Raw genomic sequence first — 24,970 nt, forward strand, 5'->3', positions numbered from 1 at the left:
CTCCCCGATTGGAGGAATGGTGGATAAGTTGTCCACCTGTTGTACGCAGAGGTCCCATCCTGTTGCGGAAATACTCCAAGAGGCCAGAATAATGCAGATGGTTTTTAATCACTTTCTCCATAATTTACTAACATATTTTTTAAGGCAAAAAAATGTCACTATAAGACATACACGCAATTGTTTGTGGTTACCTCCAGTGGTCGGCAAGGTGCCCCTCACCCTGCTGGCTCTCTTTAGAGGACTGGACTACCCAGTACTGGAGGATCATGTATCTCCCTCTAATTGGCACAAAATGAAGGGTGCGGGAGATTGGTTCCACCAGACCTCGGTTTCATCGCTCCTCCGCTATGTGTGCCGGCGTTTGATGTCATCATATCCCAGAGCTCAGCACTGAAGTTGGGTGCGCCACAAGGGAGCACTGAAACAAAGCTCTGTAGGAACAGAGAATAGGGAGAGGTAAAAGTGAAGAGGAACGGTAAAGAGAAAGGGCAGAAACGGGGAAAAAGTATGTGAGGGCGAGCGTGAATGTGTGTGTATGTGCAGGCATTTGCATGTGTGTGTCTAATTATGTGTGTCTGAGTATGTTAGCATATTTTACCTGTGTGTCTGTATACATTAGCTCTTGTTTGTTTCTGGGAATGTTAGCATGAGTGTCTGTGTTAGTGTGAGTGTGTGGATGTGTATTCGTTTCTGGGTGTGTTAGTGTGTCTGTGTATGTTAATATGAGCATCTGTCCGTATTTATTAGTGTGAGTGCCCCTCCCGAGATCAAGCTCTGGGTCCGCCACTGGCCAGGACTTACTTTCAATTCCATGGACGCCCTGAAATCTTTCCATTTCTCTCTGTCACAAGTTGCTCTGGCATCATGGTGTCATCCTGACATTGCGAGATACAGCCTGCGCATGATGAACAGAAGACTATGCTAGTAGCTTCAAACAGAAATTGTGGAGAAATTGGGGCTGTGGAGAAGAAGCGAGTCTGTATGGGTATAGTTAGTGTATATGTATGGGTAAGATTTTATTTTAATTATAACGGCACCTAATTTTTTTTACAAAAAAAGCACGCAATAAGTAATAATTTTTTTTATTTAAAGAGATAACTAATTTTTAAACCCTGTTTTTTCTAAATAAAATTCAGAAATCGAAATAATTCTAATGAAATCCTATGACTAAAACCAAGAACATATTAGTTACGTAGAGGCTATGGTTACTGAGGAATAGGAGCAAGGTAGATATGTTTCAGTAATATTTCATTTAAAAAGAAAATCAACAAAAGCAGTTTCTCCTGATATTGTGCCCCTAATTTCCGTCGTTATAATACGCTACGCACTCAGACCTGCAATGCCGCCTGTCCTGTACCAAGATGGCCGCTACAGGCTTCCACTTCACTCACAGCGTCTGTTCCGTGTCGCCGCGCTAAGGCTGACGGGAAATCCCAAGATGGCCGCGTTCATTTGAACGTTTTCTCAATTCTGTCTGTATGCGAAGCGCGCCTAATTGTGTCACTTCATCGCGACCACACAGGCTTTTGCGTCAGTTTCCTCATCAGCGCCGAGAGCACGGACAGACGATTACTTTATAACCAGGTGTTTGACATAACGTGTTTTAGTCTGGTATCTATATGCCTTCAGTTGCATGCATATAACCCTAGTAACACTTTTATTAGCATTTTCTATATATACATCTTATGTTTCACGTCACCCCTATAGTTACAGTCTGCTTTGATCCAGTGATTAACATATCTATACTTTTATTGGTATATTGTATAGTTAGAAGTGATTTTTAACCCTTTTTGTTGGTTTGAATCTTGAGTATTTGGCATCTACAGTGATGCAGTCGCCGTGGTGATTAACCCTTGGAATTTGTATAATTTCCGCCTTTTCATTCATTCTTATTCATATACATGTATCACTGTGGCTTTTGTCATATATAGCAGTAGGGATAACTGGAATAATAGCATGAAATGCTGCATATTTCTGGTAAAGAAAGCTCCTTTTTTATTATCATTATCTTTTATTTATATTGTGCCTCAATTTATACAGCGCTTAATACAATACATATATTCGAGGGGTATGACAAAACGAGAATCGACAGACTAAGACAAACTGATACATTAGGTAGAGAGAGCCCTGCTCGCAAGCTTACAATCTTTTTTCAGTATAATTTCCAATAGAAATAATCATACCGGGAACTTCTCGGCTCTGGCTACCCGGAGCCTTCGCTTGCAGGACATGGTCAGGACTGCACACTGACATCAGTGGGCGGTCCAGCTGACAGCAGCGGGAAACACCCCCATTTAAAGAAAAAAAATGGGTGGGCAGTGGGGCGTGTCAAGACCCCACGACCCGGAGGAGGAGCGCTCACCCGGCAATCTCCGGGTCAAACCCGGAGAGTTGCCAGGTATGGAAATAATGTAATTGTACTTTGGTTTTAAGGACCGGTATGGATGTTGTATTGTAGCAAGTTTCATGGACTACTTCAAATGGTTACATATTCGTCTAGTTGAGGAAAAGGGTAAATGATGAATCAAACGTTTTAAATATGAAAGGATTATATGAAGTCTCGGGGCTTGACAGAAGTATACCTTATCTTAGGGGAAGGTTGCTGTTGCGTTGGTACCATGGGAATTGAGTGGTATATTTCACCAGCTTTTCCATCAGTGGCGACCTGTAGATTCGGTGGGGTTTATTCACTAAGGAGCAATTTCTCAGGAGAGATGTGGTTTCTACCGGAGGACCACCTCTGATAAGAGTCTCTGGAGCCAACCCTGCAAAATTCATAATTATACGGCAGAGATTCCTTCGAAGTCACCTCACTCATGTTCTGCAAAGTGGAACCCGTCATCATTCATAAGGGGAATTGAACTTTACAGCATCCATTTATCCCCATAATGATTGTTACCGGTTACAAAGCTGGACTCACGGCGGTGGGTTGGCGCACGCTTTACCGAACCTTGCGTACCGCTTCCAAAAACGTAAAATTGTTGGCTAAAGTAAACTGGAGTTGTAAAAGTTGCATATGTATAGATATCTATAGTTAACAACACTGTGTTTAAGTTGCTTTGATAATAACGTCTGGTACTTTGGGGATTTCTAGAAATAATGTGGATATTTGGAACCCATGTCGAACATCTATGAAGAGAGGCAAACAATGATTGCAGCAGGGGATTTGCAGGAGTTTGTTCCTTTTGGCCGTGACCACAGCAAGCACCACCCCAATGCATTGAACCTCCAACTTCGCCAGCTGCAGCCAGCCTCTGAGTTGTGGTCCTCTGATGGGGCAGCAGGCTTGGTCGGATCCCTCCGAGAAGTAACCATCCATGAAAAACACAAGGTAACCCAGATATTTCGGCAGTTCTTTGGCCCATATCTTCATTTCCTGCGTCCATTAAGCGAGTGGACTTTTTTTCTTGATCCCTGTAATTTAAAACTATTACAGTGGTGATGATAAATACACTCCTGTGTCATGGCCTTAATCATTATTTCCTAGCTATATATATATATATATATATATATATATAGCCATCCTTTGTGGTATAAGCATTTGCATTCCCTCTTTTAGGAAAGTTGGCAACTAAGAAAAGGTGTTGGTGACCCCGGTGAAGATGTGGAGTACGACGAAGAACTTTATGTTGCTGGAAATATGGTTATTTGGAGCAAAGGAAGTAAATTTCAGGCTTCTGCTGTATATAAAGCTTTCACTGTGGACAGCCCTGTTGTGCAGGTAATATGTGTTTTGAATCTGTATGTGTATGTTTTATGGAAAGTCCTTAGAGGTTCTGAAGGTTGGTTTAAGGACAACTATCTTTGAGAACCACTAAGGCTAGGTTTCCACTTGGGTTTTTGTCCTGCGTTTTTTTCTTGATGAAAAACGCCAGGAAAAACGCCAAGAAAACTGCCACTGCATTTACCTGCGTTTTGGCGTTTTTTCTGGAGTTTTTTCTGGCGTTTTAGCCTTCCTGTGGAAATTGCTTTTTTTGACCTTAGGCAGTTTTTCCAGCCTTTACAAGTTAGAAGTTTCACCCAGCTAAAAGGGATTAGGATAAATGGCAAGTATCTGCCCTCTCCTGATGTCATTTACTTGGTAGACCCTTTTGTCTCTTTTCTGTGGTTTGTAAGGCATGCTTTATTTCGAATGTCTGCTCCTCTGGGAAGATTGGCCCCAAATGATGGTGCAAATTGTTTGCTGTTGCTTTTGGCACGCAGGATCCAGTTGATGCGTCGGGTATGTTTGTTTGTAATGGCATGTTTGTTCCAAATGGTGTAAAATTCAATATGAACCAGTCCAGGACTTTGTTTTGTGTGAAACTGTTTGTTTTCAGCCTATTTCTCGTAGGACACACAGATACTGGGTCCATCCTCTGCATTGTAACTGTGGAAAAAACGCCGTAAAAAACGCCAAGGCAATAAACCCACATGGCTTTTTCATGGCGTTTTTTCTCTCCCATAGACTTCTATTGGAGAAAAACGCCAAGATTTCCTTGCAAAAAACGCCAGAGTGTCAACATGCTGCGATTTTGAAAAACTGCCACAGAGCCCAAAAAAGCAGAAAAACGCCAAAGAGGACTGAAAAAACGCCAGACAGAAAAACGCCAAGTGGAAATGGCATTTTGCGATTTCCTATTGAAGAACAGCTAACATCTGGCTGCTGCGTTTTTCCACTAAAAAAACGCCAGGTGGCGCTATTGGCGTTTTTATGGGCGTTTTTAGCAAAAAAAACCAAATGGAAACCTAGCCTCAGAGGTCTGTTCGCAGAGAGCTCGCAGGAGAGTTGTGATTTAACGCTCCTTGACTTTACCATACGCTAAGAAATTCCATCCCAAGTGAGCTGCTTCAGGAAGAGATTGGCTGGCCCTTTATAATGCATAGTTAAATCATTGAGGTTTCTTTAAAGTCTCTTCATTATTCGACTATCCAGTATACAGGTCCAGTTTCCAAATTCTCAATTTGGGAATTGTAATGATGCCTGTCATGTATAAGGGAATTGTTAGTAATGTCAGTACTGTATTGTGTCCTATTTTGCAGGCTCTGTGGTGTGATTTTACCATATGCAGCGACCGGTCAGAAAATGATCAAGGTAGTGAATATAGTGTTAATATCAATCCATAATATCACTTTTATGTAAATATTTACAGTTTGGTCTTTCTTACTTTTTGCTCTCATCCCTAATACAGCTGCTTTTCAATTGTATGTTTTGCAGCTAAGTTTTGAAAGTTATGGCACCGAAAATAGTGAAATTATTAACTTCTGGAGACAGTGTTGAAATTTGCAGGGGGTTTTGTTGTTAAGTATGTGGATTGTTCTGTTCCAGGTGTAGACAAAGTGGAGAAGTGTATCTGTGTGCTGCAGGGTTCCTGTATTAATGTCCACAGCACTGAAGGGAAGGATTATATTGCGCCCCTGCCCTTTCAGGCAAGTAAACGTCTTTGTCCAGGATTATATACTTTGTTATGCTAAGACAATTTCAATAGTTAAATCTACAAACATCCCCTCCCTGACAGAACAGAACTGTGTAACTTTTATTAGGAATGTTCCTGTAGACTCCCTAACCTTTTCAAAGCAAACATAAGAATATAAAAAGACACATCATAGGGATCTTGATGAAGTTACTTTTCATTCTGGCAGTAGTTTGTACCAAGGTCTCTGCAGTCTGTATCATCCTAATACTATCATCCTTATCACCCTTTATATAAAAGTGCTTAGTAGACAATGTAAACGTTTTTATGGAATATGATTCTATATTTTTTTGTGGCTTTTGCAGGTAGCTAATGTTTGGCCTACAAAGTACGGCTTATTGTTTGAACGCAACAGTTATTCACATGAAGTTCCTCAGAGCCCTCCAAGGTATGTACTTTAGTTTATTTCCCGATCAATCGACTGTAATCCATTTTATTTTAAACCACATGATGTGGAAAGTGTTGCTTCATGCACCGGCATGTGTTTTGGAGAATGATTTGTCTTATGTGTTCGGTGAACTTGCACATCTTTAAACGTGAATGTGTCTCTTTTAATGTTGTATTTCTAGGGAACCTTTGCCGACCATGTTCAGCATGTTGCATCCTTTAGATGAGATCACTCCTCTGGTCTGCAGATCAGGAGGTCAGTGCAGGGTTCACATTTTGGGTTTTCTCTACCTATAAATCTTGAATGTATACTGTGCTATTAGAATCACATGTGCATTTTATTCAGTGTATTTGCCAATAGCGCTTTACCTGCACTTTTTTCCAGGTATATTTGGTAGCTCTCGAGTACAGTATGTTTCGGATCACACACTGAGAATTGTTTTCACCTCCAGCGACCCCTCTATAGTAATGACTTATGATACCGTTCAGGGTTCACATGCTGTATGGGCTCTCCGGAAAGTGAAACCAGAGGTAAGATCCCCAAGCGACCCAGAAAAATAAATGTTTATATTGATCTCTCTTTGGATTTGCTTACATAATGAGCATTTAATTTAAAGGAGCACCCCAGCCCTATATTAAATGAAACATTATAGGATGTGTTAGAAGTGTACGTACTAATGCTTTCTGGTTTCAGTAGAGCTATGAGTAGAGATTTAGTGGCCAACTATAATATGTGTTCTACAGTGTCCCGGAAGCTAAAATAAAATGCTGTTCCTTTGTCAGAAGTGTATATGTAATATAAGTGTATACCCTGAGGATGAACATACATGGCTTGTAAATAATATCTTGTGTCTAATAAGGCTGACATGTAGGATGTAAATTGGCAACGTTAGCGTTTATGCATAGGAGCTTAACTTTTATGCAAAATTGTGGGTTAACTGGAAGTCCACCATTTATTAAAAACCTTGTGCTTCCTTGAGGTGAACAACTACTGATTTAAATGAAGGCTCTTCTTTGTAAAATAGGTCTTGGGGAAAGTTGCAGCAACTTCAGATTCATTTTAAAGTTTGAAACAAATCGGTCAACTGTACTACATTGTCTAAACTTTAGAGGGAGGAATAGTTTGGGATGTGAATTTGAAATTGGCAGTGTTTGAAGATATAAATAATTTTAAGTAATGCAGATTTTTTTTTCATTATAAAGCTGTGTTTAACTTGTTACACAAGTAATGTAGAGGTAATTAATGTTGAAGCTTCCTTTCTTTGCATGCATTTTTAAGTGTTTACGTATACGACATGTTTGTTTAATACAGGAGCAGAATTCCGTCCTGAAGTATCCAGACACGCTCGGTACTCCGCAACATGGAATGACTAACAGCTCCCTGTCGGCTCATCTCCGGAGCGTTTCTAAAGCAGACTCTCCCACAGCTTCCCCGTTCCAGAACTATTCCTCCCTGCACAGCCAGAGTCGCTCTGTGTCCTCACCAAGCATTCATTCCCGTACTCACTCGCCTTCCATCTCCAACATGGCTGCTTTGAGGTGAGGAAACTTAAAGCAAGCGTCGCTTTCACTCTTTATTCTCACACAGACTGTTTTTCCTTGACTTTTTACAAGTCGTACCTATACCTTTGTCACTCACTGAATAATTTTGTTTGTCACCTGTAAAAGCACTGACATTTAAAGGGACACTCCAGCCATCATATGCACTTTCAAGGATATGATAGCTGCAGGCCTCTGGGTGAATCTCCAGTCAGCTCCAGCGTCGACCCTGCAAACTACGTGCGTGGCATGCGTTTCCATTGATTTTCAAGAGTAGTAGAAGTGCAGCTTTTATCTAGGTTGGGGATTTTTTAACTTTGATCTATATTAGTTTTATATGCATTCTTCTCTGGAGTCAGGGACATTACACTTTCCCTTTCTTGGGTCAAATCACAGTCTGGCTTGTTTTTCTTTTGAGAGCCTCTACCGTTTTAAAAATGTCTTAATGTGCTTGTAGAGGTACCATTTATTTATTATAAATTAAGGCACCTGTTTTTAGGTAACCTTCACTGTTCCTTTACAGCCGCTCCCATTCACCCGCCCTTGGAGTGCACTCGTTTACTGGCGTACAGAGGTTCAACATCTCCACTTACAGTCCTTCACCGAAGAGATTGGGAGCGTCTCACTCCCCCAATAGCTCCACCGACTTTCTTTCCACAGAGACGGAGCCCATTGTGCCAGAACTCTGCATCGACAATCTTTGGACAGAGACAGTAACTCATACTAGGTACGAAATGAACTGCAAAGTATGCAAAAGCCATGTTGTTACAGGTTGTAGCGTAGACCACAAGGTATCATTAGTTACAAGCTAGCTTCTGAATTTAAAGAAAAAGTAATTTTAGCCTTAAAAAGGGAGGGATAAAAATTATAATATCTAGACCTGCATGTTTTTATTTATTTTTTGATGCTGTGCCATTTTCCTGATTTTTTTTTTTTTTTTTTTTTAATTTTATTCTTTATTCTAAAATATAGATGAGAGGAAACACTCAATATAGCCATTTAATATTCAAACACAAATGAATAATGTACATATGGGGCAAACCACTCCAAGCCTGTGCCCAGCAGGCATCAAACAATATAGCAGACATAGCATGTTGGTGCAAATAAAAAGCACCTACGTATACTGTATTATCTTTACTGAGTGCATCTCCTACACTGTCTACTTTTCCTTTTTTATTAGACATAAGGAAATCATGCTTTGGTTATTTTTTATGTTGCATTTATTAGTTTTAAATATCTATGCACATCTTTACACTTGTCTCGTTGTTCCTGGCTGGCATAAGATTATGTAGTAGTCTTGCTGTAAATATAAAGCCACATAATTTCTAAATGTAATCATTTTTAATGGATACAGGGAAAAGAACTCACGGGCCACAAAAGTATTTATTACAACAGATCTCTGTGGCCAGAAATTTTTGTGTTTCCTGGTAGAGTCCCAACATCAACTGCGGTAAGTGTTTTTTTTTTAAATTTTTATTTAAACTGATTGTTAAAAAATACCAAATAACTGATGCTGATATTGGCTAGGAAGTATATGAATGTATTGGATAGGCATAAAGCTACCCAGAATCAAAGGCAAGACCAAAGACTGATTAACGTTTACTTTACATCAATAAAAACGGGCAGACTAGATGGGCTGAATGGTTACTTGCCGTCAGATATCGTGTACATAACATCCATAAAGCTTCAATGTCTTGTTTTTACTAAAATGTATGCATTTATAAATAATATTATCTTGACTACCGTTTATATTTTGATTTAATATTTGTATCAACTGTTTCTTTTCAAGCATGGTGAAGTTTGAAGAAAGCAATGATAAATCACAGTTGATCTTTGGTTCCGTCACTAACATTTCTGCAAAAGATGCAGCTCCAGGACAGGTAAAGGTTGTTAAAGTTTTTTTTTTTTTTTTAAGATGTAGAGGGTTCTGTGTATTCCTTATAACGGCCCTCTCGCTTTTCACTCTCTTTAGAATATTGACACCATGGTGGTTGTGGAAAGCAATGGGAACTTGATTCTGTACACAGGAGTTGTTCGGGTAAGTTCATTCTTTATTTTCATAAAAAAGACAGTTTGGGCTGTTTGATTTACTAATACTCTGTTTTTATGGCTAGAGCAACACGGTTTCCTCTGTATGCCACTCTTTATTGTGGTCATATATTCAATAAGTAAATGTGGTTTGGTGTGTATTTTTTGTTTCCTTTGAACTCTGCAAGTCATTTTCCAGGCTAAAAACTTGTACCTTTCTTGTCCTAATGATCTGTGATCATGTATTAGATGCATGCTATAGGTTTGTGGCTAATCCGTGCTTTCTGGTATTCAGAGATTAATAACTTCTGATTATTTAGTTTTTTTTCTCCAATCTTATTTTACATCTTGTACCATAGATCGGAAAGATTTTTATTCAAGGACTGGCGGCTTCTTCACTGGGAATGTCCAACCCAATGCCACGGCCTAGCACACCCCTAGAAAGCATCAGTACGCCAAATAGGCCATTAAATAAGCATCTAACTCCCATGGATGAAGTGGTATGTTTAGATCATAGTCTTATACTCTTTAATTGTGTTTTTAAAGCAAAATTTGCCTTTATTCTGTCACTCTGTTTATCTTCCACTGCTCTTTTTGTCCTCATTTTTGAAAATCCTATTCTATTACATGCAAATCACATGTGTGTTATGTGCAGACAGGTATGCTGTCTCCTGTGGCTGAGCTCCGGGACTCTACCAGACTCCATGAATCAAACTACATTGATGATTGCACTTTCCATCAGTATGGAACTTATATTCAGGGTGTGAGAGATCCTGTACACAATCGAGTTACACTGGTAGGCATGAGTGCTGCTTCTGAAACGTATCCCATTCTTTAAATACATGTCCTCTTTTATTTGAGCTACATTTTGGGTTGCATTTTGTTTTTTTATTTGTGTGTTAAGTATTCTTTCACTTGGCATCTGTAAGTCCAGTATTTTAGAATGTAATCTCAGTACACTATATAGTGGAAATGACACATTTGTCTGTTGAACTGTATCCTCTGCCTGTAGGTACGGGCTAACAGTATGTGCAGTTAAAACTCCTCCAGTGTTGCTATATAGTAATTTGTTTTGTGTCTAAAGCAACAATGGAGACCTCAGACTTCCAGGGTTGTCAGAAAACTAGGAATTCTGTATAGCTTTACCTGAACACAAGTGCATTTGAGCTAACTATGTGCAAACCATGATATCAAAATCGTCAGGCCTTGACGTCAATACACCTAGTCCATTCATAGTTTTACCTAATTAGCCTTAAAGGCTAATGTGTTCCTTTGATTTGTTAAACATGTACAGCTAGACATCCTTGGAGGTTGTCTTTAATCATTCTTGTTGGCACTATGAGCTTTTAGTTTAGAAAAATGTCTTGCACACACCACCTTTGATGTAGTTGTGCTATGAGATTAGCGTATGCATAAAACAGTATGGGTTGGAATGTGTGTATATATATATATGTATATGTATATATATTTATATATATATATATATATATATGTATATGTATTTTTTTTTTCCTGTTATCCATTCACTCACTGTTTCAGGCTACTATTATTTATTCTGTTTCTAGGAATTGAGCAGCGGTTCTATGGTTAGGATCAGTATCCCAGACATTGCAACCTCAGAACTAGGTGAGCTCAATGAAATTGAAAACAGGAGAATATTAATCTATTTTAACTAGTATAGTGCATGATACGTGTGAGAAAATTAAGGGTGCACATTTTATTCCTGTTTTGGCAAAGGTTAATTTAACACAATAAGTGGAAGGTAATACATACTTTTTTTTCTTTGTCAATGTTTTTCAATCCAATTATCTGTTTTAATACTTGATAAGAAGCATTCCCAAAGTGTTACAGAGATCAGAGTTTAAAGTAGCTACTAAAATAAGTGACTCTAATCATCCCATACATGTAAAATATTTAATATCTGTCTCATTCTGTTGAATAGTTAAAAAGTGTCTACAAGCCATTAAATACATCCTGCCCAAAGAAATAGCGGTTCAAATGCTTGTCAAGTGGTATAACTCCCACAATGCACCAGGAGGTCCCAGTAATCAGTCTGAATGGAATTTGTTTGTTACGTGCCTAATGAACATGATGGGTTACAACACGGATAAATTGGCCTGGACCCAAAATGTAAGTAGATTATGTGGCGGGATATATATTGGTAAAGTCACAAAGCTTTATGGGAGCGTGGAACCGGAACAGTATTGAGTCAAAACCGAAGTATCTCTTTATTTCAAAGCTTGATTTTGAAGGCTCGCTGTCTCCTGTTATTGCACCGAAGAAAGCAAGACCATCAGAAACTGGGTCAGATGAGGTAAACAATGTCAATTTTTTTTTTCCATTTGTTTCATATTTTGGTATATTTAGACTGGAGTTGAGTCCATCATCTTTTGTCTCAAACACCGCACCAAAGCAATCAAAAAAACTTTGAGCTTTACTAGTCAAGATGGACAAAAGTACTCCCATTCTTGCTTAAAAATGCCCTCTTGCCTCATTATTTTAATGTGTATTGTTACAGGAATATGCTGCAGTTACTTCCAAACATACCTATTAAATATTCCACAAGCACTTCCCCTCTAGCATTTGTTCACCAAATCCTAAGTGTAAAGCACATAATAACCATGCTAAATGTTCAAGAAAAAAATGTGTAGAGTTTGCTAGTAATCCACGTTTTATACCTTTAATTTAGGACTGGGATTACCTTATAACTTCTGACTACCACCGAAATGTTGAAGGCCACGTTTTAGCCAGAGCTCTGCAGTTGGAGCCTTTGGAAGTACCAGCGTCCAGAGAAGACCTCCAGCAGTCGCTTAATCTGGACTCCAGCGCGCTTCTCTTCAGCCACATCCCTGCGATTTTCTACGTGCTCCACCTGGCCTACGAGGAGCTAAAGCTCAACACTTTAATGAGAGAAGGAGTCTGTTCATTAGTTGTCCTGCTCCTGCAGCTGGCAAGGTATGTTATTTTTAAACCAGAAGAGACCATCAAAGTGGTGGTTGGCTGATTGAAATTTATAATCTGGTGTTCGTGCCCAAGAATATTGAATTATTATTTATTCGAGTGCTGCTTTATTCTGATTTCATTTATTTTGCTTATTTGTCACTTGTCAAACATGTTTAACTAATTTTAATAAAGGACAAAGGCAGCATAGATATACAATGTGTACTATCCACGTAAAGCAGGTTTGTTCTGTATCTGTGGATTAAGGCCTTGGAGAGGGTCAACTCATGAAAATAGAGTTGTGTAATGCATATTATCAGTGCATGCAAGATAAGTGACAGCTCTTTTATTGTCCAAATCAAATAAAAGAGGCAATGCCAGTACACCCCTTATATCGGCGCTTAGTACTTAGAGAAAGCTTTAGAGGGTAGTACCATTAGCGTGGTATGTACTGTTGCCATGATCCCTTCCTTCTCTCCACAAACTCATTGTATTGGGATAACCATAAATCTTCAAGGCTTTGTAATATATATACTATTTTATTTTTATTTTTTAGGGATTTAAATTTGAATGCTTTTATGGATTTCTACTCCAGAGATTATCCAACTCTTGCCAAAACCACCGAGCTGAATTGTCGTATGGAGCCAAGTAAGATCTATATGATTTGTTATTTGTATAATAGAGGCAATTTGAAACGATGTCCCACAAAAACCTTAAAATGAACACTCAAATGCAAAAGAATCTGATCTGCTAATCTAAGAACCTATCAGCGCCTGCTTTTTGAGGCAAAAAAATGTAAATTAACTCTCTAGGTTAGGTAGGCAGAGGGCAGTTAACTGCCTATGGACAAGCCCAGCCAAGTTTCCCAGTAATGTAGAGGCACCTAAAACACTTTTGGAAGACCATAGTCTGAGAATTGTGTTAAATGCTATTGTACCATCAGAGCCCTCTCACGACCCATACTGGGTGCTGACCTTTAAATCTCAAGAACCTTAACATAAATTTTAATCGACGTAGGAACCTTTATCTCCTAGGGAAACTAATAGGTCCGAGTAACCTTTATGGTAGAATGGAAGCTGTGAAACGGTGAAGTATGGAGAGCTTGACTGGGAAAAGCTTAGAGACTCAGAGGGACAAAGGAGTCTAGTCACTAAAGAGTTAACCTGTGTTTCTACAGAAAAGTTGTGCTTTTAACTCCCTAATTTAACTCCCTAGTCATTATGAAGAGAGAACGCTCAAGTTTCTTCAGTGTGAAATGTTGCACAGGCCCTGGATGAAGCATAATTAAGTGTTTAAGGAAGCTTTGAAAAATTTTATTTAACTATACATTATACAGGGACGCCCAAACTCTGTCAGACACACACACACACACACACACACACACACACACACACTTCTGTTTACTCTGTATTTAGTATATAAACTCCAAAGTTAATGAGAAAGCCGAGGATAGAGCCAGATACATGTATAATGTATATACATTATACATGTCCACCATGTTTTTAATTTAGTAAAATAATGCTAGTACTCTTAACATGCTTATTTTTAGTGGAAATTCTTATTTCTGGCCCTCAATCAGCCTTTCTTTTTTTTTCACAGCCCAAATTGGTTTTATGAATTATCCTTCTTTCTTTTGTGCGGTGCCACCAAGCATTCACCATTGGCTTAGTTTATGTCTGAAAGGAGAAAAGGCTGCACCTTACCCATACCTCCCTGGGATCTGTGAGAGAAGCAAGCTTGTCGTTCTGGTAACTTCTGCTAGCCTTATTGTATAGTTATGATCATTGCAAATGGATCTTGTTGTGGGCCCATATCTATTTTTAATAAATTTGCTCCTTCAGCTAACTACATGTATGCAACAAAAACACGTCCCGTTTCTTGTGTACGCAGAGTTTTGCTTTGTATATACTTGGGGATGAACATGCGGTGTCACGTGATCCATCTAAATACCTGTCTAAAATAACAGCAGGTAAGTGCAATTTCCCCTTAATAGCACCCTTAATGTCAACATACAGACACTGGCATATTTACATAGATATCCACTCGCTTCTCATTCTAGGGCAGAGAAAACAGCAGCAGGAAGATGAAAGGAGGTATATGGTTACTTGGTGGAATCATTATGTATGAGTTATCCAAACTACACATACTGTAAATGATCTGCTGCCTGGCATGCATGGGTCATTGGGTATTCTTCAAAGGGATATATATATCTGAAGCACATCACCCTTTTTTAACTGAAATCCCTGTACCATTTTTCCTCCCCTGATGGCCATCCTTTCTAAGAGATCAGAATGTTTTGTGTAAAAATGTAATGCTATCGAAAATTAAAAAAAATGGGGAATACTCTTGCCTGGGATCTCATTTTTCTAGGACTTGTTCTGATTGCTTTAATGGGGTTATTAATTAAAACAATGAGTTAGAAGTATAGTTCAGTTTTAACTCATTAAGGTCACTGCATGATGAGCTTCCACTGGGATATAACTCCAGTCATGTATTATTTTGACTATTTTTGCTTTATTTCCCAGGTATAGTCTAAGGCCGTGCCCTACTGTTTCTAGCCTCTCTGAAAAGCTTGTGGTCTGGATGACTAATATCGGTAAGGAGTATTCTCTTATGGCACAAACCTTTCCGGTTTACGTTCTTAGGAATCCAGTCTTTCTTTTACAAGGAAATCAGTTCAACCATTAAAGCCATTAGGTCCGCTGAAATTAACGCATAAAAAAAAAAAAGTTAATTCAGATTCACTGTGTGTGTATGTATGTATGTGTGTGTGTGTGTGTGTGTGTGTGTGTGTGTATATATATATATATAGATATATATAGATATATATAGATATATATATATATATATATATATATATATATATATATATAGATATATAAACCAATAATATGCTATTGCACTCCAAACCAATTCTGTAGTAGCCTGATGCTAGGTAACAAGGCAAAGTAATATACACAGTCTATGGATAGTTACCAGCACTCTAGGTCTTTTTCCAATGAATACAGATTACTCTTTTGCAGGTCAACGTTTCAGTCTTTATTTGACTTTCATCAGGAGTCCTGAAACGTTGACCTGCAAAAGAGTAATCTGTATTCATTGGAAAAAGACCTAGAGTGCTGGTAACTATCCATAGACTGTGTGTGTGTGTGTGTGTGTGTGTGTATATATATATATATATGTGTATATGTATATGTGTATATGTATATATATATATATATTATATAGCACTCTCAAAGGATGGTCAGCACTCCAGGTCTTCAAGTTAACAACTTTTCTTTATTCAAACAAAGTGCTTTGTATGGAAACTGCTGGTTACCAGCACCAGACTTGGAATATATGGAATGGTGTGCAATGGACTTTGTGAGTAAATATATATACCGTATTGGCCCGAATATAGGCCGCACTTTTTTCCCCCACTTTAAGTCTTTAAAGTGGGGGTGCGGCCTATATTCGGGGTCTATCGCCCGACGCCCGGGACATGCAGTCCCGGGCGCCGGGCAGGCAGCGGGGTTAGGATACAGATCCCCCGCAGCGGTGCAGGGGACCTGTATCCTACTGTCTGATACGCTCAGACAGCCTCCCCTGCCGGCACTTTCCACGGGGGGAGTACCGGCACGGGAGGTTGTCTAAGCGCATCGCACGGACGTTCACCGGCAGCGGCGATGCGCCGTTGCCGGTGAACGTGCGCACGATGCATTCTAACCCCCCCGACTTACCAGGGCAGACTCCCGGGTGTCTTGCAGGGCCGGCGGAAGACATCTACACAATACGCGTATACAACTTCCGGTGCCGGCACTTCCGCTGAGTGCCGGTACCAGGAGTTGTATACACGATGTGCATAGATGTCCCCCTCCGGCCCCGTAAGACACCCGGGAGTCTGCTCTGGTAAGTCGGGGGGGGGGGAGGACAGAGTGGCAGCATATCGCGGGGAGGACAGAGTGGCAGCGTATCTCGAGGGGGGGGGGACAGAGTGGCAGCGTATCTCGAGGGGGGGGAGGACAGAGTGGCAGCATATCTCGGGGAGGGGGAGAGGACAGAGTGGCAGCATATCTCGGAGGGGGAGGACAGAGTGGCAGCGTATCTCGGGGGGGGAGAGGACAGAGTGGCAGGATGTTTTTTGGTGCTTTTTTTAAAGAAAAAAACTTTTAGGGTGCGGCCTATATACGGGGGCGGCCTATATCCGAGCCAATACGGTATATTTTTTAGTTTGTTAGGCAGCTCTGTCATTTTTATTATTTAAATATATAAATATATTATTAATATATTTAAGTTATTAAACAAGCAACATTCAAAGTGGCTGACATCACGATTATGTTTAAAGGAAAGACTTAGAGACAATATTTTACGTGATTAAATAGTTCTAGGAAGAGTTTGGGAATTCAGCAAAACTAGGAATGATTTTTCTAATGTATTATTCAATTATACAAGCGTTGCTATTATTGCTGTTAGTGCAACCACATTGTATAGAGTCCTAAATGGCAACTAATAGCAGTGGTAACCTGGGAATAATTGTAAAAATGCTAGTTGTGTTGAATTGCCGTACAAAATAAAATCTTGTAATCTGAAGAAATTTAATTTGGATCAAGACCTCCATTTTTTCGTAGTTACGTGTATTGCCACCCCAGATAAACAATACTGTCATTGTTGCAAAGTTTTAATGATTTGTTGGTAACTTCTGATCTGCTGTTAAAGGTAGAAAAGAATTGTTAAAATGGGCACTTGGCATCGTTACTAATGTTTTATTCATTTTAAACATTTACCCTGACATAGACTTTACCCTGCGAGACCTGGAATCCTTGCCCTTCGGTGTTGCTCTACCCATCAGACATGCTATCTATCAATGTCGGCAACAGCCTGCCTCTGATTGGCCGGAAGCTGTCTGCCTTCTGATAGGACGCCAGGACCTTTCTAAGCAAGCTTGTGAGGGTAACCTGCCAAGGACCAAATCTGTGAGTATGACTTTCATTAAACAACTAAAGGCTGGCTACTAGGCACTACATTATCGAAAGCTACTATGCCAGCGTTATGATCCTTCGCGACACCATGTGTTTTAAATCTGTTTTTGAATTATTTGTTTGTCTTGCCTCACCCATATTTGTACGTATTAAAGTTCACAGCTCCAATGCCCTCCCCAGAAGTTCCTCCTGCTGGGGAAGCCGAAGAGGAAGACGATGGAATGAATGATTTGAACCAGGAAGTGATGTCGCTTATTTGGAGTGAAGACCTGCGTGTGCAGGAAGTACGCAGACTACTCCAGTGTTCCCGTCCCGTGCGCGTGAATGTTGTTCAGATGCCTGAAGTGAGCGACCACGAATACATTGAAGAAAAAGAGAACAGGTAGCTGTGTCTGCCTAGAGAATGCCTGACAATACATTTTATTCTTCTTATTATAATTTTTGCAGCAAACAATGGGGGTTTTATGAGACTTGCCCCAAATGGACGTAAACTGGCTTGTCATCTAGGATTACATTTCAATGCGGTGTTTCAATGCTATGAGGAAACAATGTTTCTCATTTTGCATTTTTAATTTTAGCTGATTGGATGGAGTTGTCCATTAAAAATGTTTTATTTCTGTAGGCTGTTGCAACTTTGTCAGAGGACCATGGCTCTTCCTGTGGGACGTGGAATGTTCACCTTGTTTTCCTACCACCCTGTTCCCACAGAACCTCTTCCGATTCCTAAACTCAATCTCACAGGTGGGTTTTTGATCTGTTCACGTTTAAAATAATTCCATAAATATTTATATCAAGAACTTAAAGATGCTTTTCAATTTACACTGCCAATCTACATGCTTTTGTAACCAAGTACATCATTGCTATCCTCATTCTTAATTTTTGCCAAGAACAAGTATTAACTTAACTTTGTGCTGTCTTAAATGGTAACTAAATAGTCCAGCCCTGTAGCTACCAAGTCTTGTGATTCTATATTGATTCAGCTGGTCGGGAGGTTGGGGAAAAAAGTGGTTTTCTAGGATAAGGATCAGTCATAGGATCACTATTTCCAGTTAAGATGAAGGTTTTATGGTTGCAACTTTAGATATATTATAGCAGCAGAGTTCATTATATTGACCCCACTTTATTGTATATTTTAATGCTATGTCAGAGGAGTCACGGGCACTTCGCTAGATCAGTATAATTCTATATTTACTGTGCTTAGTGATTGTTATCTTTAGTTTCTCTGGGTAATATAGAAGTTCTCTCCAATTTTTTGTAAAAGTAAAGAACATTCATAAATGCTTCCCTGATATTAATTTACCAGGACGGGCTCCACCAAGGAACACTACAGTGGATCTCAATAGTGGAAACATTGATGTGCCCCCAAATATGGCTTGCTGGGCCAGCTTTCACAATGGGGTGGCTGCCGGCCTGAAAATCGCTCCAGCTTCTCAGATTGACTCTGCCTGGATTGTTTACAACAAGCCCAAGAATGCTGAGCTAGCCAATGAGTATGCAGGCTTCCTCATGGCCCTGGGCTTAAATGGCCACCTCACTAAGCTGGCAACTTTGAACATTCATGACTACCTGACCAAGGTGAGTTGTTTTTTTTTTTTTTGGTTTTTTTTTTTCTTCTTCTTGTGGCAAAAAAATCTACCCTATAACACATTTTAAACAAAAGCTTTGGTAGAAATGGGTTAATTACTAGATTAGTGAGATTTCTATAATGTCTAAACAAGCCTTTGGACTGTGGCCTGTTGGAAGGCCCAACCACCTAGCAGGGCAGTCTACCCCTGGTGAAGTGGGCCAGGGGCTGCAACATCCTCAGATGTTCCTGATTAGGAGGTCCTGACTGCAGTATAATCCTAAAGGGAATGGTGACATCTTTAACACTGAACCGGTATTGCACAGAGGTTATAATCATGTTTAAGGCCCTGCTGTTTCATGCTGACATGAATTTGTGTTAGAAATGTATCAGATTGTGATACAACACTTGAATAAAATTGTATTTCTGTATACAATGTATTTCTTTTGTCCTGTCTGTATAATAGGGCCACGAGATGACCAGCATTGGGCTGCTGCTTGGTGTCTCCGCTGCCAAGCTTGGTACAATGGATATTTCAATTACACGCCTTCTCAGTATCCACATTCCTGCCCTTCTTCCTCCAACATCTACAGAGCTTGACGTCCCACACAATGTCCAGGTGGCGGCAGTTATTGGAATTGGCCTGGTTTATCAGGGAACGGCACACAGACACATTGCTGAGGTTCTGCTTGCAGAGATAGGTAACGCTGGATGCTGAAAAACTTGAGCTAGTTCTTTGTGTGTGTGTTTCTTGCCTTACTTCTAAACGTTATATATTTTATTTTACTAATGTGGTTTTGTATAATGTTTTAAAATCATCTTTTAACATAACTAAAGTAACAGATGCCAACAGTGCCAAACAGTTCTATTCTCCATTTTTTTTTGTTACCCTATTTTTCAATGTTGCTGCTTCACAGTTTTATAATGTTTCCCCTTTTTTCTATTATCTTTTGGAAATATCACTAGGCCGGCCTCCAGGACCTGAAATGGAGTATTGCACGGATAGGGAATCTTATTCTCTAGCAGCCGGGCTGGCTCTGGGCATGGTTTGTTTAGGGGTAAGTACATGGTGGTTGCTAAAATATTATTAATATGAGGATGTTTAGCACACCACAGAAACTGATGACTTCAAAGAAAGAAGGGCTGCTGTGGGCATGTGATAAAATCTGCAATGTTAGCCAAAGATACCGTTCCAGATTTGAGCAGAATCTAGTCTATAGCTCTCTGCAGTACAAAAAAAGTAGTTTACAATAACCGTTCCAGAAGTTGGCAGCACTTTTAGATTTCACCAGAAGAAATTTCCAAAGTACTGTTATCAATACATTTTACAGATCTGCGGATGGGCAGCTTTTCATCTAACCAGACGCCTCCGTGTCACAATATTCCGTAAACTTCATGATAACGCAGTACATAGCAGCCCAGGATACCCTACCCCTGGCAGAGCTGCTTGCACAGACAGAATGAGTCTGCTCCCCCTTCCATAGCACATTGAATGATCTAGAATTGGACATCCCTCAAAAACACAAATGCAACCTGATTGTTCATCATTTTCATTTGTAATATAATTATAGCGCATCTTTACCTGGAGAGGATGAGTTATTCTGACTGTAGAGTAATTTGATGGGTTTGCCTGAAATGGGTTCATTTAAGGGAAATGTTTGGATGTGACAATGTGTGATCTTTATCTGTTTTCGTCTGAGTATTTATTGGCCCCTTTCCTCCAGCATGGTAGTAATTTGATCGGCATGTCCGACCTGAATGTTCCGGAGCAGCTTTACCAGTACATGGTAGGAGGTCACAAACGCTCACATGTCGGTGTGAACAGAGAAAAGCACAAGTCCCCCAGTTATCAGATTAAGGTAACAATTTAAAGCTCGTACTTTGTAAATATTTCCGTAAGAAAAGGGCTTTTTCTACCTGTTTTGCTGCTTTTTAACACATTTGTAGCTAAATGCAGCTATAAACACATCAGTTAGAACCTAGCATGCTGTCGAGTGACAACCTTTCCCAGAATAACACTTCATTATCATGTGACACTAAAACAAGCTTTGAATACTATAGAGTAAATGTGGAATAGCACCTTTAACATGGAATTTGATAGCAGATAATAACTATTTGACACATATAGTCTACCAACTTTTCCTGATATTAATCGGTACTTTTAGTACTTTTCTACCCTCTCAGAAAAACGTCCTTACTTTCCATCTAATGCGCTTACCCTCTAGTTTTAGATTGCGAGCTCTTATTCTAATTTTCTGCTCCTTGTAACAAATCTTTTAAGTAGTTGTTAAAGGGGAATCACACAATTCTGTATTTAATGCTCCAAAATAACAATGTTATGTGTTAATTGCAGACCTGGAGGCTGTAATGAAATTTTATTTGTAGTCAACTACTAGATTCCCTACTTTTAGTGATGTGTACTCAATTCTGTGTTTCATGGCTAGAAAGACGTGATGTAGAATTTGATTGCATTTGGCAGTTAACTTTGTTGAATGTTTCCTAACATTTTCCCCAATTTTGTCTCTTCTGCAGGAAGGAGACACCATAAATGTAGATGTAACGTGCCCCGGGGCAACGCTGGCATTAGCCATGATCTACTTAAAAACCAACAACAGGTAGCATTCTTACTAATGAATTATAAATTTCCGGAATGGAAAGTTCTGTCATTGCTAGAAAAGAGTTTTGCTATTCAGGAATCAAACATTTAATTTTTTTAATCTTCACCCTATTAAAGTTTAAAGTGCACCTGTCTTATTTATTAAAAAATTAAATATAGAGGGTAACATTTCACCTATACATAGTGCTATTAGCCAGTTGGCTAGTTCATGTATGCAGTGACATATTCTGGCCTAGGACTGCAGTTCCATGGGGGTGGCAGTCATCCTGGTACAAAACCCGGGGGCAGGTTGCCCTCTCGGGTGATCAAGCCCCCTGGGTATTTCGCCATACATCATTAATCTCCCCAACCGGCCTATTTACGCTATGAAAACTGTGCTGGCTCAGTACAGCCTCCATAGGATGTCATATGGTGGAGCTCTTTTTCTTGGAGCCGCACAGCACCAATATATGTGTGTGTGTATATATGCTTGCCTTCATTGTACCCTGTTATTCCACTTTAAGTGTCATTTTATTTTATTTTTTTGTTTTGTTAGTAATGAGGCTGTCTGAATAAGCCATCACACGCTATAGTTTATATAGTGTGGTCGGTCTGCCAGTTGTCCACTAGGTGTCTGTTCAATAAAATCCAAGTTACGGTGGAACATATTGACTCGTCAGCATCAATGTTTATTATGAAGGGCAAACCTAAGCAAAAAGACCGGCCAGGTTGACCCTGCGTAATGCATAGTTAAATTGATTTGATTTTCAATACGGCTTGTTTTTCAGGTCAATTGCTGACTGGCTGCGGGCTCCTGACACAATGTATTTACTAGACTTTGTGAAACCAGAATTCCTTCTGTTGAGGGTAAGGATTAATCTCTTTTTATTGACTTTCACTTTTTTTTTAATTTATAGTTATAGCTACATTTTAATGATTATACAGACTCTAAGATAAAAGTATTATCATTACTACCAATTACACACTTTTATACCAAACTGGGTCATAACCAGAGATGTATTTGTTGCAGCCCTTAATAAACAATATTTTTTGGGAAAAACTTAATTTTTCAACTAGAAATGAGATTTTCCTTTTTATTGTAGACTCTTGCAAGATGCCTTATTTTGTGGGATGACATCTTGCCAAATGCTAACTGGGTGAACAGTAATGTGCCCCAGGTGAGTATGTATGTTCAGCTTATGGGGAGAGATACACATGTATCCTGGGTCGTTTCTAACGTATTTTAAGCTCTGATACTGAATGCCTCTTAATTTCTTAATGACTTATTATACTGTAAATGTTTATATACTTGATCATAATGCCAGAAAATGATAGCTAATGTTAACTTTATTTCAATTAACATATTCCATGTTTCTGTTTTATAGATAATTACAGACAACAGCATATCACTCAATGGTGCAGAACAGCCCACATCAGAGGATTTAAACCTGGAAACACTTGCGTAAGATGCATCACAATTCTCTATTTTCTTTTCTTTTATATAGAACCGTGATTTAGAATCTATAGATCAGGGGTTGACAAATTTGGTTTAGATCTGGAAGCCAACCCAAAAAAATGTAGGAGACAGGTTTGTTTTTTCCCAAACATCTTTTTATTTTCATATATTTAAAGTTTGTTATATAGGCTGTTAAACCAGTAACAATTATTGGTGAATCAAGTTAATAATTGATAAATATTACAAGAATAACCTCACCAAGCACAATGTATATAGCATTTTTACATACAACACAGTAAGTAACTAAAGTTTTTGACTTGGTGGTCCAAGTGAGTAATATCTGATGCCACAATTATAGTTTGATCTGTTATTTTTCAGACAAGCTCATGTTTACATTATTGCTGGAGCCTGCCTGGCTTTGGGTTTTCGATTTGCTGGCTCTGCGAACCAGGCTGCTTTCAACTGCTTGGTAAGACATAAACTTGTAATAAGAACAGCAGAGCTAACACTGTGTTCATTGGCTTTACTCATTTGTTTTAATCTTCCCTTTTCCCCCCTCAGTGTAAATTTGCAAAAGATTTTGAATGTTTGTCTGGCCAAGCTGCTGGCATAGTAAGTGTATTTTGTTTTCTTATGTTCTGCCTTTTTAATTAGCTGAAGATTTTTCAATTATTGACTCTTCTGAGCAGGACTAGCTTACTACTGTTAGTATTGTTTTAATATTGTATCCAAGAGTGTTTCATGGAGATCAAATGGGCAACTCGTAACACATTGACATGTAATGTAGTGTATTCTAATGCCGTGATTAAAAATAACATTTTAGGAAATAAAACGTTTTTGAACTGTTCAGGGTATATTTGGAAATTCTTCAATTGTCTACAATGCTTCCACACATGCACCTGGCCACTTTCTATACATCTTTTGTGGCATGTTTTATACCTGTGCTGTGTAGATGAAATGTGTGATGGTTTACCTATATCCTCCAAACAGATATCTGGGCAGTGTGCTTTAAGCTATAGGATGGGTATACTTTGAAGTTCATTGACACATTTGTCATAGAATAGGTTAATGAAACCAATTCTTACTGTTCCAGGATTTTGTTGGCTTTAAAAGTTGTTATATGCTTGCCAAGCTGTCAGATAACACATGGCCTTTTCATCCTTATTGCTCTTTAAGACAGGTCATTATAACCTGGAGACTTGCCTCAGCGTGGTGCTCTTATCCTTATCTATGGTAATGGCCGGCTCGGGGAATCTAACCGTACTCCAGCTGTGTAGGTTCATGCACAAGAAAACCGGCGGTGAAATGAACTACGGCTTCCATCTGGCACATCACATGGCACTGGGACTCCTGTTCTTGGGTGGCGGGCGGTAAGCCAGAATTACGGCAGTTTTGTCTTTTGCTGTCTCGGTATTTGCTGAATTATTTTGCCCGCAGTGTATAGGGACTGCCCGGGCTTCTATAAATACAATGGCATTATTGTGTCATCACTCGTAGCTATACCAATTTTGTGTGGAATTACTATTTTCTAGTTATTATGAAAGCGGGCTCAGCGTCCTTACTAGACCCTATCAGATGCTTAATGTTGAGTGCTTTGAGTGCTTTTCTGACCTTGTGTGTTTGTACTGGACTGTACACTCCAAAATGAAATGGTCGTTGAAGAATGTGAGTAGATAACAGAATTTCTTTTTAACTAAGTCATAAACATGTTCTGAATAGGCAAACAAACTTTGACCCTTTAAAGGGAAACTCCCACCATCTCATGGTGACCGTAGGGGTACCCGGAATTTGCGCTTTGGGGGGGGGGAGTGATGCAGTGAGTTGAAAAACCTACCTGAACTTCTGTGTGGGTTTCTTGGTCTCTCGATGTACCAATTTGATCCACAGTTCTCTAGCATAGCTTTTCCCAGCCGGACTTTGGACTAAATAGGGCAGTCTTATCCAGGGGTTATACCAAAAACCCCATACACAAAGCTTCATGTTATAAAAAATGGGTTGCATTTACATTATGTTGCACACTACGTTACATGTGACATAATTGTTGCAGTG

General features: G+C 39.4%; 1 protein-coding gene across 1 annotated transcript in view; it reads left to right on the plus strand.

The window, feature by feature from the left end:
* Window positions 1–1,409: 1,409 nt before the first annotated feature.
* ANAPC1 (anaphase promoting complex subunit 1) overlaps window positions 1,410–24,970 on the plus strand; it is a 34,077-nt gene continuing 10,516 nt past the window's right edge. The window contains exons 1-38 of the mRNA XM_053458818.1: window positions 1,410–1,584; window positions 3,095–3,331; window positions 3,560–3,721; window positions 5,023–5,074; window positions 5,309–5,413; window positions 5,763–5,841; window positions 6,023–6,096; window positions 6,226–6,371; window positions 7,153–7,379; window positions 7,903–8,106; window positions 8,734–8,829; window positions 9,169–9,259; window positions 9,352–9,417; window positions 9,767–9,907; window positions 10,063–10,203; window positions 10,973–11,033; window positions 11,350–11,537; window positions 11,647–11,721; window positions 12,097–12,362; window positions 12,904–12,995; window positions 13,947–14,095; window positions 14,238–14,316; window positions 14,407–14,440; window positions 14,873–14,943; window positions 17,121–17,299; window positions 17,461–17,687; window positions 17,928–18,046; window positions 18,609–18,880; window positions 19,336–19,570; window positions 19,836–19,927; window positions 20,594–20,728; window positions 21,402–21,484; window positions 22,254–22,332; window positions 22,569–22,643; window positions 22,851–22,927; window positions 23,300–23,390; window positions 23,483–23,533; window positions 24,098–24,291. Coding sequence (XP_053314793.1) covers window positions 3,119–3,331; window positions 3,560–3,721; window positions 5,023–5,074; window positions 5,309–5,413; window positions 5,763–5,841; window positions 6,023–6,096; window positions 6,226–6,371; window positions 7,153–7,379; window positions 7,903–8,106; window positions 8,734–8,829; window positions 9,169–9,259; window positions 9,352–9,417; window positions 9,767–9,907; window positions 10,063–10,203; window positions 10,973–11,033; window positions 11,350–11,537; window positions 11,647–11,721; window positions 12,097–12,362; window positions 12,904–12,995; window positions 13,947–14,095; window positions 14,238–14,316; window positions 14,407–14,440; window positions 14,873–14,943; window positions 17,121–17,299; window positions 17,461–17,687; window positions 17,928–18,046; window positions 18,609–18,880; window positions 19,336–19,570; window positions 19,836–19,927; window positions 20,594–20,728; window positions 21,402–21,484; window positions 22,254–22,332; window positions 22,569–22,643; window positions 22,851–22,927; window positions 23,300–23,390; window positions 23,483–23,533; window positions 24,098–24,291 — 4,721 coding nt within the window. The 5' untranslated portion in view covers window positions 1,410–1,584; window positions 3,095–3,118. The remainder of the gene's footprint in view (window positions 1,585–3,094; window positions 3,332–3,559; window positions 3,722–5,022; window positions 5,075–5,308; window positions 5,414–5,762; window positions 5,842–6,022; window positions 6,097–6,225; window positions 6,372–7,152; window positions 7,380–7,902; window positions 8,107–8,733; window positions 8,830–9,168; window positions 9,260–9,351; window positions 9,418–9,766; window positions 9,908–10,062; window positions 10,204–10,972; window positions 11,034–11,349; window positions 11,538–11,646; window positions 11,722–12,096; window positions 12,363–12,903; window positions 12,996–13,946; window positions 14,096–14,237; window positions 14,317–14,406; window positions 14,441–14,872; window positions 14,944–17,120; window positions 17,300–17,460; window positions 17,688–17,927; window positions 18,047–18,608; window positions 18,881–19,335; window positions 19,571–19,835; window positions 19,928–20,593; window positions 20,729–21,401; window positions 21,485–22,253; window positions 22,333–22,568; window positions 22,644–22,850; window positions 22,928–23,299; window positions 23,391–23,482; window positions 23,534–24,097; window positions 24,292–24,970) is intronic.

The sequence above is a fragment of the Spea bombifrons genome, chromosome 3, assembly GCF_027358695.1.
Source record: "Spea bombifrons isolate aSpeBom1 chromosome 3, aSpeBom1.2.pri, whole genome shotgun sequence".
In the NCBI taxonomy this organism is placed as follows: domain Eukaryota; kingdom Metazoa; phylum Chordata; class Amphibia; order Anura; family Pelobatidae; genus Spea; species Spea bombifrons.